The following is a 19,201-nucleotide window of genomic DNA, read 5'->3' as shown; positions in this document are numbered from 1 at the left end:
TTGACAGCCAGGTACTAGAACAAAGAAACGTGTTCGGAAGTTCTGGGAACCCTAGCGGAGCAACACCAGGTTTGTCTTCGGCCTGGCCCCGCAGCTTCAGTGATGGGTACCTCTCCGCACCTGGGGGCCCCGGGCGCCCCGCCCCCGCCCGGAGCCTTGCCTTCCGCCCGGAGCCCCGCCTTCTGCCCCGCAGCTCTATCCCCGGCTCCCATTGGCTGCGGGAGGAGGCGGCGAGCCAATCCCCGCACACTCTAACGCCCTCCGCCTGGGATCACTTCCGCCGCCGGGCCAGGTCCCGCCCCGCTCGCCCGGCGTCGCGGAGCGGCGGAGTCAAGATGGAGGAGTACGCGCGCGAGCCTTGGTGAGTCTGCCCGCCGCCCGCCGCCTGCCCCTCTGCCCCTGCCCGGCCCCCGGAGCGAGGCCGCTCTCAGCCGCGGGCTCGGCAGCGCCGGGGGCCGTGGGCACCCGGGCGTGAGCAGCCGGCTAGTCAGCGGGGGCCGCGGGGGCCGCGCCAGGTGACCTTGCGGCAACTCGAGGGCGCCCCGTCTCGGCTGTGTGGCCCCGGCCCCTGCCCGGCCCGCGGGTCGGGAGCAGCCCCTCTGCCCGCCGGCGACCTTGGGCTCGTCCTTGCGCTCGGGCGGCTCGGCCTGCGTGGGGAGGAGGCGGTGCCCGGGGAGGGTCCGCGTGGGCGCGGCGGCCGTGGTCCGGGCTGGGGTTTCCCCGTGGGGGAGGGGCGGCGCGGTCGGGAAAACGGGGAGAGTAGCGTGTGTTCTCGAAGAGCCGGCGACCGGGCTCTGTTCATTCGGCATTTAGCGAGGGGGGGTGGTCTCTGCCCCGCGCTCGGTCGGTCCCAGGAATGAAAGCATAGAGGAGTCAGGCACGCACACAGTTTAAGGCTTCGGAAGTCATGAGTGAAAAATCAAATCTTGTTTTTTGGGTTAATCACCTGTGTTTTTTGTAAGAGCAAGAACCAAGGTATTCTCCAGCTGTGTGAAAAGGCCCAGGGCTTTACATTCTGACCTTGCCAGCATTAGCCATGTTGCCTGCTTTGTGCTTTTTTTCCTCCCTGAAATAAGATACAGAGTGTATGTTTCAGCGCCTCCCAGCTCTTTAAATTTACCTTCTCCAGAGGTAGTGGCCCCCCTTCCTGAGTTGTGCTCAGGTGTGCTGTACGCTGCTGTTGTCACCTGCTCTTGGCTATGATATCGTGAAGCAGGTTGGCAAGAGGGGAAAATACTTGACATTCTTGGGTTAAAGATGTTATGGGAATCATGAATTTTCATCTACTACTTCATTAGGTGGCCCCTTTGCTTTCTCAGTACATATGTCCTGAAGCAGTACAGTCAGTAGTCTGGTTGGTTTTATACTCGAAACTGCTTTGATCTTCTGGACTCCCCTGTTTTGTGAAGTCATCCGAGCGCAAACTATAAGCATATTTCTCCTCCCTCTGCACCCGCCCCAACGCCATAGGCAGCCTGAATTCTTTCAAACCTTCCACCTTTCATTTCCTATTGTCAGGATCTTACCTGGCAGCCTTAATGCCTTTTACAGTAGTTTCCTAATTGCTTTCCTTCTCTTCAGTCCTTTTTAATACATCATAGGTACTTAATCGTCCTAAATACTTTTTAATCATGTGTTTTCTTTTCAGAAGCCCTAGTCTGTAGGATATAGTGGAAAGAATTTGGGGCCTTTGGCGTACTAGATTTTGTATTTAAATTGGTTCTACCAGTTATTACCTATATGACCTTGGGCCTCTGTTCATCTGTAAAATGGAGAGGAGACAGGAATACTCTTCTGCAAAGTTAAAAGATTAGGGAGTCTCTAAGAAAATAAGCTAGCTTTCTTGAAAATCAGGTTATTTGCACTATAAGGCACCTGAAACATAGTTGATACTTAATAAATGATAACTTTAATCTTGTGGTTAGTTATTGGTTCCCTGTTGCCCTGTATTTGTCTGGCATTTACATTTAGAGTCTGGCTTCAACCTTCTTTTTCTGTATCCATCACTTCCCTGCAGGAACCTTGATTTAGCCAGACTTAGTTCAGAAACTACTTCCATCTTGCCTTTGTTTTGGACGTCCTCTCTTGGAATACTGTGGCTGCTCTCTGATCTGAATCCTGCTATTCTTTACTGATTTTTTAAATACTCGTTTTCATTCTAACTGATTGTAGGATCATTTAGGTTCGATCGTTTAGAGTTAGTGACTCTCCTTTGTCTTTCCTTTTTACTTTTTTTTTTTTTTGGCCGCAGCACACAGCTTGTGGGATCTTAGTTCCCCAACCATGGATCGAACCTGGGCCCCGGCAGTGAAAGCACCGAGTCTTAGCCACTGGACCACCAGGGAATTCCCTATCTCTTTACTTCTATTAATGTTTATACCATTTTGAAGGAATTTTCCTAATCCTTTTTCGTCTCTCAGAGCACTGCTTCTCAAACTTTTAAAGTGAAATCAAGTCACCCGTGGATTGTGTTAAGCTGTAGACTCTTGATTTAGTAGGTCCTGAGTGGGATCTCCCCAGAGCCTGCATTTCTAATGAGTTCCCAGGTGTTGCTGATTTTGCATTTACGGCTGCAGGAAGCAAGCCTTGGGTAGCAAGGCCCTGAAGCATCAGGCTGACAGTTGGAACATCTGCTGCATGAGATCGTCATTCTGTACAAGCTCCTGATTTATTAGACTTGGAAAGGACAAGGTGTTTCGTGTCGATCTGGCAAAGTGAGAAATTACTTAGTATTCAGATTCTTCAGCAGCAATGATGCGCTGAACTCACACGTTTACTTGAGCAGTTGGATTGCCCATAGGGTCGGTACAGCATTTTACCCTTGACACTGGAAAAGACATTTATGAATTGAGCTATTCACAGGCTTGTTTTTGTTTTTTTTTCTTTTGGCCATGCCGCGAGGCTTGCGGGATCTTAGTTCCCCAACCAAGGATCGAACCCAGGCCACCACAAGTGAAAGTGCCGCGTCCTAACCACTGGATTGCCAGGGAATTCCTATTCACAGACTTTTTAATAAGCCAGATTCCTAGAATAGTGGTTCTGTTCTACTGATCAGATTACTCATGTCATTGTGCTGCATGAGTTAGGGTGCTGCATTTGGAAGCCGGGTGTACACATTTAACCTCCAATTATCAGATGTTAGAGGTTACCAGTGTGTTAAGTGGATCTGATACAAACTTAAGTTCCAAATGCTAACTTGGACTCAGTAAACCCAAAAAGAAGTTTTAAAATTTAAATAATGTGTCTTCTTCTGCGCCTGTTGAAACTTTATTCTTTGGGTCTCAGCTTTAAATTTTGCTACAGCTGGAGAGCTTTCCTTGATCCCCAGGCGACTGGGTCACCATTGATTATAGTGTAATTTCCTAATGCTTGTTTATTTGCTTTTCACGGTGCCTTGGAATAGATGCACTAGTAGTTGAGCGAATGAATAAAATGCTGTGAACAGTAGGGAGTTGAAGCCAGTTCCATTCCCTGTAGCTTAGAAGACTTGGGCTGAATAGATGTGGATCTGTTTAGAATCCTTAATCTTTGTCTGTATTTTATGGGCCAGATGTTACTGGTTGCAGTGAGCCCTGCCCTGGAATCTGTTGTATATCCCTTATTAACAAAGAGGGTTTTATGGTTTATAAATGAGAAATACGCTCATCTTTTTTTTTTCTCTCTCTTTTCTGTTCTTAGCCCCTGGCGCATTGTGGACGACTGTGGTGGGGCCTTTACGATGGGAACCATAGGTGGTGGAATCTTTCAAGCAATCAAAGGTTTTCGCAATTCTCCGGTGGTAAGTGGGTGAATGGTCTCATGTCATCATTACTTGAGACCCGTTTGCTAATGTCACTTGGGCCCCATCAGTGGGTTGGAAGTGTGTTAGACTCCTAATGTATTTTTGGTTGCTTCCTTTTGTTTCCTTATAGGGAGTAAACCACAGACTGCGAGGGAGTCTGACAGCCGTTAGAACCAGGGCCCCACAGTTGGGAGGTAAGCAGAATGTTGCCATTTGTACTTCAGATGATTTTTTTCCTATTCTTTTGAAGATGAAACTCTGGTTTGTTTTCTTCTATTTTAGATTATACCAGTTAGTGATTTTAGTTTGGTCTAAATAACAGCTTGTCACACGTTAGTATCTATGCGAATGCTTGATTTATGATTTATTTGGAAAGTTAACTTGAATTGTTGCATCCATTTGAAAATCTGTCCTTCAGAAGCTCAGTGGGGTTTTGTTTTTGCTTGGTTTCATTTGATTTTCCCCTCTTATCCAGACAGTGTGTCTGCAGGTTCGGTTTGTGAGGGTCAGGAGTGATAACTTCTGGGTTAGCATGAAACAGAGGAGGATGTGAGCAGAAGCCTTAGGGTGTGTGCTAGGGATTGATGGAACGGGTGGGGCTCCCTCCAGGCTTAGCTTTGGGACATTGTGCCGAGGTCAGTGCAAAGGTGGAGAACGATTATGTTCATCACACTCTTTAAGCTTGGTAACTCAGAAGCTGGGAGAGGAGAGAATAAGAAAGCTGGGAGCTTATATTTGCTTGCAAACATACAGTCAGGCTGAAGAGACCACATATAACACATGAAATGGGCTTAGCACTTTCAGTCGTTCCTTAGTGATTTTGTGCATCAGAAGAAATAATCTTCTCTGTTTTTATAGCATTTGTTTTCTTTAGAAGATAGTAGCCAATGTCTGTTGTTTATTGAGTGCCTGCCATGTGCCAGGCACTCCAGGTGTTTTACAGGATTATTTTATTTAGTCCTCACAGCAACACAGGAGGTGAGTACTATTATCTCCATTTTCCAGATGAGGAAATTGAGGCTCCGAGGGTTGAAGTGATGGTGTATCTGTTTCCTGTTTTTCTCTCTGTAATAACTGTACACCCTGGAAAGTAAACAGTGACTAATTTTCCTTTGTTTTAATGGTTACCGTGTTGTTTAAGAGTGATAAGTAATAAAAAAAAAAAAAGTACACACCAAACCCTGAACCTTTGATAAATGCAGAAATCATACAGGTTTTAACAGGTTTCTTGAGAGGCTGCTTCTATCACATGCATTTTCAGTGAATAAAAAAAACAATCAGGTAACTGTCACAGCCAAGAAGAGCCTAAGGAGGTATGACTACCAAATGCTATGAGGTGTCCTGGAACAGAAGAAGGACATAAAAACTAAGGATATCTGAATTAAGTATGGACGTCAGTTAATAATGTGTCAGTATTGGGTTGCTGTGACAAATGCACGGTGCTGATGTTAGATGCTGGGGAGACTGGGTGTGGGGTACGTGGGAGCTGTACCATCTTCACGGCTTTGCTGTGACTCTGAAACTAGTCTAAGAATAAAGGTTTGGTTAAAAAACAATCAGGGTGAAACAGAGGAAGAGTAGGTTGTGGTGTGAGTGAATTGGGGTCAGCCTTTTTAAGGAAACTACTGAGGAATCTTTATGGAGTCTTGAATTTTAAAAGTACTGGGATGGCACTTCCAGTTAATTCAGTGAGCGTTTACTGAGCTCTTCCAATTAAGCTCCTGGGAAAAGGCAGTGTGGGAAAGTCATAGTTGTGTCCTGAAAGGTCTTGTATTTTCATAGCGGAAATAAGACATGCTTTTGATATGTCCCCATTATGCTTCCAGCCCTTCCTTGCATTTTGGAACAAGATGTTCCAGGCTCATCTTGTACTTTCCCTGCCTGAGTGTAGAGTCAGCCGTCCCCAAGGAGTCCTGCTTCCTTCTAGTTGAGAATGGTACTTAGGAGCCAAAATCTGGGCACTAAGTGTATCATTGCTGTGGGGCATTGCTGTTCCCAGGCCTTCTTAGGAATGTACTGTATGTATATGAACACACACTAACCACGTACACATACATACACAAGTTTGTATCTATGTTTCTGTATATCTATACGTATTAGGAATCATGGGTTCACACTGATACCTCTAACTCCAGTCCAGCCCCACAGGTTCATTCTCTTTTCTCTTTTCATATGAATACTTTCCTCCTTGCCTGACTTGGGCTAGGGCACCCCATAACAGGCCACCCTTCCACGTGGGCACACTGATCTCCATGCACGGGAGTGTCCTTCCTGTGGACGCCTCCTCACCCTGCTCTGGCTGTGGCTGCCCGCACGGGGCCGCCCTTTCGTGTGGACTCGGTCTCCTCTCTCATCAGCCACCATAGCTACTCTGGCAGTCATTCTTGGCGTGGGGAGAGTTCAGACCCTTGTGAGGGAGTGGGAGAGCCTTGTTTGAGGAATTTGGTGACATAATTCTAATATACCTGGACATATCTCTCTCCCAGGGCACAGAGCCACTGAGTTAGAAGGACGGACTATTTCATTTGTATGTAGTATGTGGTATTTAGTGTTGGACTGAAAATGAGGAGGCTCAGGCATAGTTTATTATTATTTTAAAAAATATTTGTCTCCTCCGGGTCTTAGTTGCGGCACGTGGGATCTTCGTTATGGCATGCAGGATCTTTTTATTTTATTTTTTTAATTAATTTATTTTAAAAAAATTTATTTATTTATTTATTTTTGGCTGAGTTGGGTCTTCGTTGATGCACAAGGGCTTTCTCTAGTTGCGGCGAGTGGGGGCTACTCTTCGTTGCAGTGCGCGGGCTTCTCATTGCAGTGGCTTCTCTTGTTGCAGAGCATGGACTCTAGGCACGTGGGCTCAGTAGTTGTGGCCCGTGCGCTCTAGAGCACAGGCTCAGTAGCTGTGGTGCACGGGCTTAGTTGCTCCACGGCATGTGGGATCTTCCCGGACCAGGGCACAAACCTGTGTCCCCTGCATTGGCAGGCAGATTCTTAACCACTGTGCCACCTGGAAAGTCCCCAGGATCTTTTTAGTTGCAGCATGCGGGATCTTTTTCTTAGCCGCGGCGTGCGGGATCTTTTTTTTAGTTGAGGCACGTGGGATCTTTGTTGCCACATGCTGGATCTTTAGTTGCGGCATGTGGGCTCTTTTAGTTGCAACATGTGGGATCTTTAGTTGCGGCATGCGGGATCTTTAGTTGTGGCATGCGGGATCTTTTTAGTTGCAGCATGTGGGATCTTTGTTGCCGTTATGTGGGATCTTTAGTTGCGGCATGTGTGTGGGATGTAGTTCCCTGACCAGGGATCAAACCTGGGCCCCCTGCATTGGGAGCATGGAGTCTTAACCACTGGACCACCAGGGAAGTCCCTTGTGCATGCTTTAACTGGTTATATCTGCTGGATTTAACTCACAGGGTGAGCTCTGGAGAAGGGTGCTGGTGATGATCTGGTTCAGACAGTTGGCAGAACCCAGTTTATTGTCCTTATTAACACACCCCTGCTGCTGTGAGGTTTCAGAGGGTGAAGGATAACCTGACAAGGGCTCCTCAGTGCAGTTTTTCTTCTTTCTTTAATCTTAATATAAGAACTCTTCATAGAGTGTAAGTCATGTGTATTCATTTTAGAAGATTTGGAAAATAAAAGCACAAAGCAGTGAAATCGTCTGTTATCATCTGTCACCCAGAGATGCTGACAATTAAAATCTTGGTGTTGCCTTTTTATGTTTTGTGTGTACTTATACATGTGTATGTGTGGGTGTTTGTTTTTTATTTTACAGAATAGTCACTGTGTTTAGGAAGAGTTTAAAGTGCAAAGTAATCTGACTTAGGGTTGCTTTTAGTTTCATGCTTGAGGAGTAAAGGATAGAAATGAGAGAGGAAAGGTAATTCCCATTCCCTCGAGGTTCCATAATTCGAACTGTTTGTATCACCCTTTTGCCCTTTATGTGTATTGGCTTACGCCTGTAGTACATCCCAAAATAGCCCGGTTTCTTTTGTGTTCACATTGGTGATTCTCGTAGAGCAGGTGCTCAGTGGCACTGACTGAAGAAAAGAAAAATAGAGGTAAGATGAAGCTTTAGTAAAAGAAAAGAAGGAAGGAGGACACTTTTTAAACAGATGCACAGTCTTCTGAAAGGGGGTTTGAATGGGTTTAGCCCAACTCTTTTAGGCCTGGCTTATTTCTTTTAGGCTTTGGGCCATTGCTGATTTCCCTGCTGATGTAATACAAACCAAGCTTTATTAAAAAGATAAGTATTCTGACTCCTGTTCGGTGCTTATTCAAACTTGTTTGCATGTGTTTGTGAGAGTTTTAAGAATATAGTGAGCGTTGTTATTTAAGCTTGTTTTTGACTATTACATTTAAAGTCTAAAATTTAAAAAATGAAATTTATTTGTTTTGTTTTTAAATAAAATAGGTAGCTTTGCAGTTTGGGGAGGTCTGTTTTCCATGATTGACTGCAGTATGGTTCAAGTCAGAGGGAAAGAAGATCCCTGGAACTCCATCACGAGTGGTGCCTTAACAGGAGCCATCCTGGCAGCAAGAAGTAAGCAGTCAGAGACACGCATTGAAGCCAACCTCTGCCTGAATTTAGGGACATCTGTAGTAGATAAACTGAGCATTGTGTAACTCGGTATAGTGTGAGTGTATGTGGTGATTTGGGGGGAAAAGTAAAAGGATCTCTTAACTTGGAATGTTGAGAACAAGAGAGCCTGGGGCTCTAACCAGTGATCACCGTGGTTAAGAGCAGTTCAAGTTCTGGTTCTGCCACTTTCTAGCTGTGTGACTGGGCAGTTTCTCTCCTCAGCCTCTGGAGTTAACCATCGTACCTGTCACACAGCATTGTTAGGAGTGAAGAGCTCACACCCATCTTCTGGGTCTTTGGGACAGAGAGCAACCTAGAATTCCTTTGGGCGCAGTGGGTGGGCCAGGAGTCAGCGCCCTCTTCTGTGAAGGGCCAGGCAGTAAACGTGTGGGCTTCGTGGGTTGTGAGGGCTTCCGTCGCACGTACTCAGCTCTGCTGTCATGAGCGCAGCCTAGACAACACGTGAATGAGCGCGCATGCTGTCCCAATACAACTTCGTTTACACAAGCAGGCCGTGGGCTGGATTTGACCTGCGGGCCATAGTTCGCTGACCCCAGTCTTGGTCAGCGAGAAAGGGGGTTTGGGAACGGGGGGTAGCATGGAGCCCTATGGACAGGTCTTTGCTTTATGGTATCTTACATTAACCTGGATTTCTGTTGAAGTAACCTCTCTGTTCTCAATGTGCTCAGACGGACCAGTGGCCATGGTTGGGTCAGCCGCGATGGGTGGCATTCTGCTAGCTCTCATTGAAGGAGCTGGTATCTTGTTGACAAGATTTGCCTCTGCCCAGTTTCCCAACGGTGAGTCGTCTTTCTGCCTAACACCACAGCTCAGACGTTTGAAATGGTTTCCCGATGTCTGCTAAAATGTGGTAGTTTGAGGTCTTTGCATCGCACGTGAATACGCCGTGCTTCGTGAGGAGTCTGGTAACAGGCCGTGGCTCTGCACAGTGTGGGTGCAGTTAGCTGCGTTTAATCTCAGTAACAGAGTGCTGCGGCTAGCTGATGCTGTCGACCTTTCCTTGCAGTTCTTGGGGTCTAGCAGTGCTCACTGGCTCATTCTAAGAAACTGCCGATCAGTTCAGCGGTGCGGGAAGAAAGGTCCCTGCAGACGTGGAACAATGATGGCCGTCAGTCGCCAACTTATTACTGCCTGTGTGGGGGGCACCGCTCTAGCTGCCGGGGGCCGTGGGAGCGTCAGGCTGACTCGCTCACAGATAAGTGAGATCATCTGGTTGTGCTGCTTCATTGAAGAAGGTGAAGTAGCGGGAGAAGGTGACTCGTGGTTGGAGGTCACTTAGGGCCGGAAGGAGAGTTTTTCTGAGAAGTTGGTGATGTAACGTGTTACTCCTGTTGCTCTTGCCTGGTGCAGGGGAAGGTGAAGTGGTGCGCGGTTAGTGGTCCACAGGCCATCACCACGTGGTCAGGGAGTGTCTGCTCAGCCGTTAATGCGTGCAGATTCTTGTAACTTAGAAAACTTGAGTTGTCTAAATGGGAATATTCCTTGACATTGGCAGGAAGCAGAAAGACACTGAGGGTCATAGTGGGGAAGAGCTGACCTGGCATTTGGGGAAGGAAATATGCAGAATGGTGAGACTTGTTGAAAGTTATTTTTGGAGCTTGGAAAGGATTCGGCATAGAGTTAGGGACAGGTCACAGCTCCCGATTCGATTTGATTTCCCTGAGGCACCAGGCGAGAGATTCGGTGTCTTTTGGGCACGGTTCTGAGGCCTGCTCCTCGTGGCCAGTGGATGACCCGGGTGACTCCTGGGCCCTCGGTCCTCGCTTCTGTTTTCAATCATTATTTCTCACTGAATACTCTGCTGTGATGGCCACTTTCTTATTTTGCTTTTTAGTTTAGCACTTTAGTGTGAAAGACTTCACATAAGATGTGAGAAAAGTTCCATGTTTGCAGAAATTCAGAAATTGATAGAACAAGAACTCAGTCACACTGTCTTGTAGGATTTAGCCTTGTTTGCTTGGGTTTAGGCTTCTTTCCTCGGAAGGAGTTCTCTAAAAGAAGTGCTTTTTATTTTAGACAGGAGGAGTGTTTCTGACAGGCAATGCGGGGGCAAAAATCTTTGAAAAGTTAATCATATTTTTCCAGTTAACTTACATGAAAGGTTCTTAAAACAGAAAGACGAGATAAAACTGTATCGAAATGGTAACAATGGTTATTTTTGGTTTATCTTTTTCACCCAGTGTCTTCTCCAGCTTTCTGTAATGAACAGATATTTTTAGAATATAAAAAAAAAATCACTGGAGTAAAGTGTTGGAAAGAAAGCCCTCTTTACCACTGTCCTCTTTCTCTTTTCCTTCCAGATAATTTTTAGTCTGCCTCAGTTTCCCTGAAGAAAAGAGGAGTGATTATTCCCATTAAAGTCTTTTTTTTAAAGAGCCACATTTTTTCTTAGGTCACAGGCCGTCTCATCCTTTGAAAGCAAATACTACAACACTTAGTTCTGCGCAAGCTAGGGGATGGGGGTGTCTTCCCATTTCAGGACCCATTCCTTACTTAGTTGTATATAAATGGTATTACTGAGTTCTCTTGAAACATGACTAAGGTACTTAAACTTTGTGAAAATAATTTTAAATAGCTACTGAAAAATACATCAGGAGGTGTGAGAGATTCGTCCAGTCCTGATATGGCAGCTTGTTCAGCAGTTGCTTTAAAACTGGCATGTTGTTTCTTGCTGTAATTATTCCATCTGACTTTGCTGGCATAGCATTCGAGAGCTGCTCATTCTGGAGCAGAAGGGACGCCAGGCTGCCATATGTTAAGGCGCTCTCGTGGGAATCGGGCAGCTCTACAAAGAAATTCAGATTACAGCTCTGATGCAGCACTTTTTTTTCTGAGTTGATTGATTTGCTCTCTACAGAGACTTGTCCCTTTAAATTACATAATATTCAGGTGGTGTTTAAATTCCCTCTTAATTGCAGGTCCTCCGTTTGCTGAAGACCCCTCCCAGTTGCCTTCGGCCCAGTTACCATCCTCACCTTTCGGGGACTATCAACAATACCAGTAGGACCTCTCTCCCAGGACTTCTGTAACAGAATGAGCTGCGGTTCAAGGAAGGATTTCAGAAGGTCAAATTCAGTCTGTTTTTAAAACTGTAGGTGGGACAACTATGGCCAAATAGGCTGTGAAGAGACATTTAGCACATTTTTCTATTTAAAGGAACATGGGGGGCGGGGGAGGGTCTTAAAAGATAATACATTTATTTATTCACACTTGGATTGCGTTTGTGATCAAAATAAATGTCTGAAATCTTTAGAAGGAAAAACAATAAGTGCTTGGAAGATGAAGGACCAGTGGCAAACAGCAATGAAGCATGACCATCATTTCCTCGGGGACCACTCTGCCTGGTTTTGTTCTGTTAAACAATAAAAAACGCCAGGAGATTGCTCTTTCTATTAAGATAAGTTGCAGAGTTCTACTTTTCATCCTTGAATTCAAATAATGCAGAGTCCATTGAAAGTTGCACGTGGTGCAGTCACCAAGGATTGGTCCACAGCAAACACTTCTGGGCTGGAAGGCTGCGGGAAAGTGCTTAGCCTTCTCCTTGCAAGTAAAAAAATATGCCACGTCTTGATTTTGAGGGTGTCGGATACAAAACTCTCTTCACCTCTGAAGCTACTGTGTCTTGATTCTTAATCATCAGAAAAGCTTCCTTCCGGTATACCCAGTTCTGTATGAGAAGGTTCCTGGAGGGCATAATAGCCCTGGAAAAGTTTGTCGTTTATGGTATGCTGGAAAGTAAAATACATGCTGTTTTTAATGTGTTGCAAGTCCCCTGAAACTGATCTTCGTCGAGGGTGTGTTTTGGGGTCTGGCCGTGCCTGGAAAATGGATTAGCATTTCAGAATAGGCCATTTTACCGGCTGTGGTGGAGATGCCATGCGGCCTTACAGGAGGCAGGCTGTTACTCCCCATTTGCCTGCCTCTGTGTGAAACGGAGAGCAAATCGTGTGGGTGTGGTGAGCACGCGCATATTTTGGCCCAGTGTCACGTACGTAGTAAGCATTTAATTTACTAATGCTGGTTCGATCTTTGTGTGGTAAAATATACAGGAAATCATATCATTTTAACCATTTGTAAGTGTACAGTTCAGTGGAATTTAAATAGTGTAACAGTCACCATTGTGTATCCCAAAACTTCCTCATCATCACCAACAGAAACTCCCCATCCCGCCTTCCCCCAGCTCCTGGTAACCACAGGTCTACTTGCTGTCTCTGAGTTTGCCTATTCTGGGTACCTTGTATAAGTGGAACCGTACGATATTCGTCCTTCTGTGTCGCTCTTATTTCATGGAGCATCATGTTTTAAGGTCCATCTGTGGCGTAGCATAAACCAACACTTCGTGCCTTTCGATGGCTGGGTAATATTGCATGGTATGCAGAGATCGCATTTCTCCATTCATCCATTGATGGACACTTGGGCTGTTTACACCATGTGACTCTTGTGAATAACATGGGCATACAATATCTGAGTCCCTGCTTTCCGTTCCTTTGGGTGTAGACCTAGGAGTGGCGTTGCTGGGGCATGTGGTAGTTCTATGTTTAACTTTTGGAAGAAGCACCAGACTTTTCCACAGCGCTGCACCATTTGACATTTCCACCAGCAGTGCACGAAGGTTCCCATTTTTCCACATCCTTGCCAACACTTTTATTTTCCTTTAAATAAATACATTATAGCCAGTCTAGTATGTGTGATGTATCTCATTGTGGTTCTGATTTGCGTTCTCCTGGTGACTAACGTACCGCGCTTATTGGCCATTTGTGAGTATTTGGGATTTGTCTTTCAGTCTGTAGCTCTTTTGACTTCCAGGAGTAAATGTAAGGAGATGTTATCAGAAGAACAGTTCAAAGCTGAGGGCATGTTGAATCGCAGATAAAATGCTTTACATTTCTTAAGGTCTCCTAAACTCTTAAATGGTGTATTGGTTTGGAAAGTAAGTTCCTTTCTTGTGAATTCGGAGTCTGACGGGTGTGTGTATGTGATGCTGGCGTGTTTTTGCCATTTTATTGGTTAACTCAGCATATCTGAAGCAATCCTTGGTTACAGATGAATTTTCTGGAAGGAGGGGTGGGGGGGAAGAGAAGAAGCTTGAAAAAGACGGAAAACCAGTTCCTTTTGAAGAACTTGACATTTAATTCCACAATATGTGGGACGGCAGGTAGAAACCCCGAAAACCTTTCCAGTTGTTTCCCTGCTGCTTGCCCCTCTCCTCCTTGGTGGATGCCCCCTTCCTCTGTCCCGCACTTAGGAGAGCTGCTGCTCTGGGCAAAGCCTGGCTGCCCACCTGCCTGCTGGGGCCTGGCCTGAGCGGAGTGGCTCTGTCTCCGTGACGTGTCTAGTGTGGAGATAGGGGGCCGGTGAGGAGAGGTGAAGGGGGAAGCACACTTCATTCCTCTGATTTTCTACTGCAAGCCTCGTGCCGTCTGCGTTTCCAGGCACAGGTGTTTCATAACCGCCCAAGAGCGTCCTCGTGTGCTGTGTCCTCTGCCTGCCCCCGTTTATCCAGCGGGCTCGTTCCTGGTGGTCTGAGGACCAGCTCGAGCGCCCCTGCAGCCTCCCGTCCCCTCTCCGTGTCCTGTTGTCGCACTCTGCACAGCAGGAGGAGATGGTGAGCGGTTTGTTTTGTTTTCTCTCCCCCACCTTTTTCCCCAACATTTTTTCAATGAAAATATCAAACCTGTAAAGTTGAGGTTCACAGTGAACAAACATATACCCATCACCTAGCTTCTATGATTAACTTTACAATACTTTACCGTTGTGTACCTGTTCACCTATCACCCGTTTCCTAATAAAATTGAAATTTATGAAATCCATTGATAAGCTTTATAAGATGTGATTTAAAAAAAATTTTTATTGGAGTATAGTTGATTTACAATGTTGTGTTAGTTTCAGGTGTGCAGTAAAATGAATCAGTTATACATTGATTTTTTTTTTAAGTTTAGCAAATAATAGAAACCAGGTAGTTTAGATTCTAATAAATATCTTAAAATACCTATTTGAAATGTTTAATACATATTCTAAAACTAATTTTGGTATACAAGAACCCAGAATAAAAGGTAAAATCATGAAAATTGTTTTAATTACCAAGATAAATGCAGAAACAAGCAGACAGGAAGGAATTTTTCCCTAGGTCTTTTTCTGGAATAATGGAGTGGTTTCCTCAGTTTCAAGGTTGAAATGCTCATCAGAAAGATCCCATCTGCTTCTCCCTTTTTTCCTTAGTATCTGACACTTTGTGTGAAATTGGCCTGAAATAGTGAATTTCTGAGTCAGGGTTGGAACACGTGGGTTACAGCTGCATCTGTTGAAAGCCCATCTGTTTTCTTATATGAAATGTCTGCAGATTGTGACGGCGTGGTCACAGCTCCACCATGTGGTGCATTAGTTTTAGAACACACAGTACTTTGCTGCTGGTTTTGCTTTGTACAGTACCTTATCTTTTAGAGAAAAAGTCAGCCACCTAAGGCTCAAGGGCCAAATTTACCCTGCTGCCTCTTTTTGTAAGGCCTGTGAGTGAAGAATGGATTTAAAATTTTTCTAAGGGTTGAAAAAAAATCAAAAGAAGAAAAATGTTTCATGGCACATGGAAATGACATGAAATGAAGATTTCGGTGTCCATAAATACAGTTCTATTGGTGCACAGCCATACCACGTCTTCACGTTTTATGAGCGACTGCTCTCATACGACACAGCAGAGTTAAGCGGCCGCGTCAGAGACCTCAGGGCACACAACTGACATGTTTGCCCTTTAGAGAAAAAAAATTGCTGGCCTCTGTTTTAGAGCAGCTAAAAATAAAAAGATTTATTTTATCTAAACTGATTCCATTTCTAGCACTCCTTCTTTTCTTTGTGTGGACCCAAGTTCTTCTCTGATATCATAGTCCTTCTGTCTCAGGAGCGTCCTCTAACATTTCTCATAGGGTAGGATTATATGGGTGGATCCAGATGGATGCCTAGGGATGTAGTGGGTGGCATTATAGGAGAGGAGCTTTTATATAAAAGCTCCTTATGCCCTGAGCTTTTATAGTGGGCAGTAGCATTCCTGCTTTTGCCTCTGAGGGAGACATTACCTTTATTATACTAGATAGTGAGCGTGACTTCCCTTTGCTCCAAAGCGAGACCCTGTCTCTGTCTTGGAAGGGTGTAAGCCAGTTTACCAGCCTTACCACTGTGGACGTTTAGGGCTGGATAATTAGTTGTGGGGACCTGTCCTGTGCAATGTAGGATGTCGGATCCCTGGCCTCTGCCCACTGGATGCCAGCAGCACCTCCTCTCCCAGTTGTAACCACCAAATGTGTCTCTCGATGTTGTCAGATATCTCCTAGTGGGCAAAACCGGTCCTGGTTGAGAACCATTATGATAAGCATACCCTTTGCTCCAGAGGAAGTCACCATTTGTCTTTCAGAGTGGCTCTCTATACAAGCATCCTCGACCAGATGGTCCAGAACAAAGGGCACTCAGCGGCTCATTTCTGCAAGATGTGCAGAAGCGCATGTGATCCGTGGAGAATTGGCTCCCAGCATTGGTTTTAACTTAATTGCATTGTGATTAAAGGAATGTTGTTCTGTGTGCCATCGATTCTTTTATTTGTTGCAAGTTTTTCATGGCCTATCTATGGTTAGTTTTGTGTGTTTTCTCTAATTGTTAGGTGCAAAGTTTGGTGTGTGTTGATTAGGTCAAGATTGTGACATTTTTGTACAGATCTTTTATGTCTGTATGACTTTTGTCTGTTTGATCTGTTAATTGCTGGGGGAGGTACGTAAACCTCTCTGTTGGCGGATTTGCCCATTTCCCTTGTAATTCTGTTAACTTCTGCTTTCTATAGTTTGAGGCTATACTGTTAGGTACATGCCCAGTATGTGAGCTAGAACACTGACGAGTAGTTTACGTCTGGGTATTTATGAGCTCTGCTTCCTCCAGCCTAGGGTAAGTACCATCCTCTCCAGCTCATTTCCTTTTTTTTCCTTGATTTTTAAAAATCATACTACATATTTTCCCATTTGTTGGCTTGTGAGTTATATTCATTTTATATTCCTTAAGTGATTTTCTTGAAAATCTTAAAATGCATACTTAAGAAAAAAATCTCACATTTATCCCTCTCCCTCTCCTCCTGATAATCCAAGGAGTTTAGAATGCTTCAACTTCAATCACCCCCTGTTCTTATATACATTTAGTCTAATATTTTAATTTTATTCTGATTCCCTTATGCAAACATTATTAATATATATTTATTATTGCTGCTTTATACAGTGTTTAAATTTTCCCACTTTTTTTGCTCACCATTCCTTTTTTCATCTCATTTTCCTTCTTGAAGTAATTCCTTTAGAAGTTCTTTAGTAGGAGTCTGTTGATGGTGAACACTGAATTTTTGTCATCAAAAAATTTATTTGCCTTCATTCTTGGATGATAGTTTAGTTGGGTATACAGTTTTAAGTTGACAGGTTTTTTTCCTCAGTGTTTTGAAGATAATGCCTTCTGGCTTCTCTTGTTGCTAATGAGAGGTCTGCCCTTGGTCCAATTTCCATTTGTCGTTTTTTTATAAGAAACCTGTCTTTTTTCTTTGGGTAGTCTTAAGACCTTTATGTCTTGGTCTTCCTCAGTTTAACTAAAACATGTCTAGGTGTAGATTTATTTTTATATTTTTGCTTGCAATTTGTTGTAACTTTTAAATCCTTAGAATCACACTTTCATCATTTCTAGAAGATTTTCAGCCATTATTCAAAATGTCCAAGATACGTTGCATTCTAAGCATTCAAAAGTGAGGGAAGGAGAAACGGAAGGAAGGAAGGAGAATGGATGGGATGAGAATGCTCTTATCCCCGGGGAGATGTGAACGCTGAAAGGAGAAGCAGCATAGTTCCACAGATGCTTGACTCTGCAGCCAAGGATAAAAGGCCCTCGGGACTTCCCTGGGGGTGCAGTGGTTAAGAATCCGCCTGCCAATGCAGGGGACATGGGTTCGAGCCCTGGTCCAGGAAGATCCCACATGCCACAGAGCAACTAAGCCTGTGTGCCACAACTACTGAGCCTGTGCTCTAGAGCCCGTGAGCCACAACTACTGAGCCCTCGTGCCACAACTAGTGAAGCCCGCGCACCTAGAGCCCGTGCTCCACAACAAGAGAAGCCACCGCAATCAGGAGCCGCGCACTGCAACGAAGAGTAGCCCCCGCTCGCCGCAACTAGAGAAAGCCCCCGTGGAGCAACGAAGACCCAACACAGTCAAAATAAATAAATCAAAAAAAAGAATCTGCCTGCCAGTGCAGGGGACACGGGTTTGAGCCCTGGTCCGGGAAGATCCCACATGCTGCAGAGCAACTAAGCCCGTGGGCCACAACTACTGAGCCTGTGCTCTAGAGCCCGCATGCCACAACTACTGAGCCTGTGCTCTAGAGCCCACGAGCCACGACTACTGAATCCTGTGTGCCTAGAGCCCGTCCTCCACAACAAGAGAAGCCACCGCAATGAGGAGCCCGCGTACCACAGTGAAGAGTAGCCCCTGCTCGCCGCAACTAGAGAAAGCCCGCGCGCAGCAGTGAAGACCCCACACAGCCAAAAATAAATAAATAAATAAATTTATGAAAAAAAAAAAAAAAAGGATAAAAGGCCCTCCTCCTCCTGCAACACTTACCTGGAAAGATCAGGCCTGGTGTCTCTCCTTGCTTCCCGTAGCATCCTGTTTTTCCCAGGTCACAGCACAGCACATGGAGTTGTCGTGACCTTTTTCCTTGTCTCTAGGTTAAATTGTGAGCTGGCCCGTGAGCACCACCAGGACAGGGGCGGTGCCAGGCTTGCTTCAATTGTATCCTCAGCACCCAGCCCGGTGGCTGGTGTATGCAGATGCTCAACAAAACCGCATTGCATAAGGGAATGAATAATTTGAGGGTAGATATATTGAGTGACTAATAAGTACCAAGTACTGTGCTCAATGCCACAGAAAAGTGGTTTTCCAAAGTTTTTGGATTTCACTAGCCAGTAAGTTAAAAAAAAAAGAAAACTAACATTGACCTCATATGGAATTAAAAAATATCTACTATAAGCATTTCATGAAATAAAATGTATTTTAACAGTGTAAAAGTAGGAAGAACATACTAGGATACTATTTCCTTTTATGAAAAACTCCCTACATTGTCTCTTAAAATTTCATTTCCTAGCTGATCCGTAAAAATCTCATCGTCGAGTGGCTCCTAGTCACAGAAGGGCGACTGCAACCGCTGGTACAGGAGAGAAACAGCAGGAAGTGTGTGTACCTGGCTCAAAGAGCTGTCTCATTCAGGAGGGGGGGACAAGCGGCACAGCAGACGCCCAGCCTTAAAGGTGCTGTGCTTGTCTCCATCCCTTGGCGGAAGGACAAAGGACTCGCGCGCCCGGAGTCCCGGGAGGACCCCCATCGGTGTGGAATCCCGTGCTGTTTCCGATTGAGCTCTCACAGGTAGCTCGAGAGATAGTATAATTCCTCCTGTTTTACAGGTGCACAAGGAGACTTGGAAAGAGTCCCCTTTCTTGGGGGAGGTTTGCCCAGGATGACACGGCCCTAATAATTGGGCGAGCGCCGAGCTTGCGACCTCCCTTGCAATAGGGCTCAGTGCGGCCTGCCTGGAGGAGTAGGACACGGGAAACCTCAGTAGAGAAGGGCCTGGGGAACATCCCAGTGGGATGAATTCGGGCCAAGATGGATCAAATTGTTCCCCCCCCCCCCCCCACGCCCCCCCCGCACGCCTGTCGGAAGTCCTGAGACGCCGGTGCAGAGCTGGGAGTGGGGGAAAAGTCAGGAAGAGAGGCGGGGCCCGGCCGCGTTCCGGGGCGGGGTCTGCACGGTG

At 45.4% G+C, this 19,201-nt stretch overlaps 1 protein-coding gene and 1 long non-coding RNA gene across 3 annotated transcripts; one reads left to right on the top strand and one right to left on the bottom strand.

The window, feature by feature from the left end:
* Positions 1-250: 250 nt before the first annotated feature.
* Positions 251-11,788, top strand: TIMM17A (translocase of inner mitochondrial membrane 17A). Of its 2 annotated transcripts, none has more exons than XM_082413448.1 (6): positions 251-361; positions 3,679-3,778; positions 3,912-3,975; positions 8,199-8,327; positions 9,056-9,166; positions 11,306-11,788. In XM_082413448.1, the coding sequence occupies exons 1-6, from the start codon at positions 336-338 to the stop codon at positions 11,389-11,391; spliced, it is 516 nt and encodes a 171-aa protein (XP_082269574.1). In that variant the 5' UTR covers positions 251-335; the 3' UTR covers positions 11,392-11,788. The 2 variants fall into 2 exon arrangements, with proteins under 2 accessions (XP_082269574.1, XP_082269575.1); XM_082413449.1 differs by lacking the exon at positions 251-361 and adding an exon at positions 2,590-2,714.
* A 984-nt stretch (positions 11,789-12,772) lies between these two features.
* Positions 12,773-19,174, bottom strand: LOC309638011. Its single transcript, XR_014250950.1, has 2 exons — positions 18,013-19,174; positions 12,773-13,972 (listed from the first exon to the last, which is right to left on the bottom strand). It is a non-coding gene; the product is annotated as an uncharacterized lncRNA (long non-coding RNA).
* Positions 19,175-19,201: the final 27 nt, after the last annotated feature.

The sequence above is a fragment of the Balaenoptera physalus genome (genome assembly GCF_965194825.1).
Source record: "Balaenoptera physalus genome assembly, chromosome: 1".
Taxonomy (NCBI): Eukaryota; Metazoa; Chordata; class Mammalia; order Artiodactyla; family Balaenopteridae; genus Balaenoptera; species Balaenoptera physalus.
Note: the sequence above shows the minus strand (reverse complement) of the source record. Positions and strands in the feature narration are given on the sequence as shown.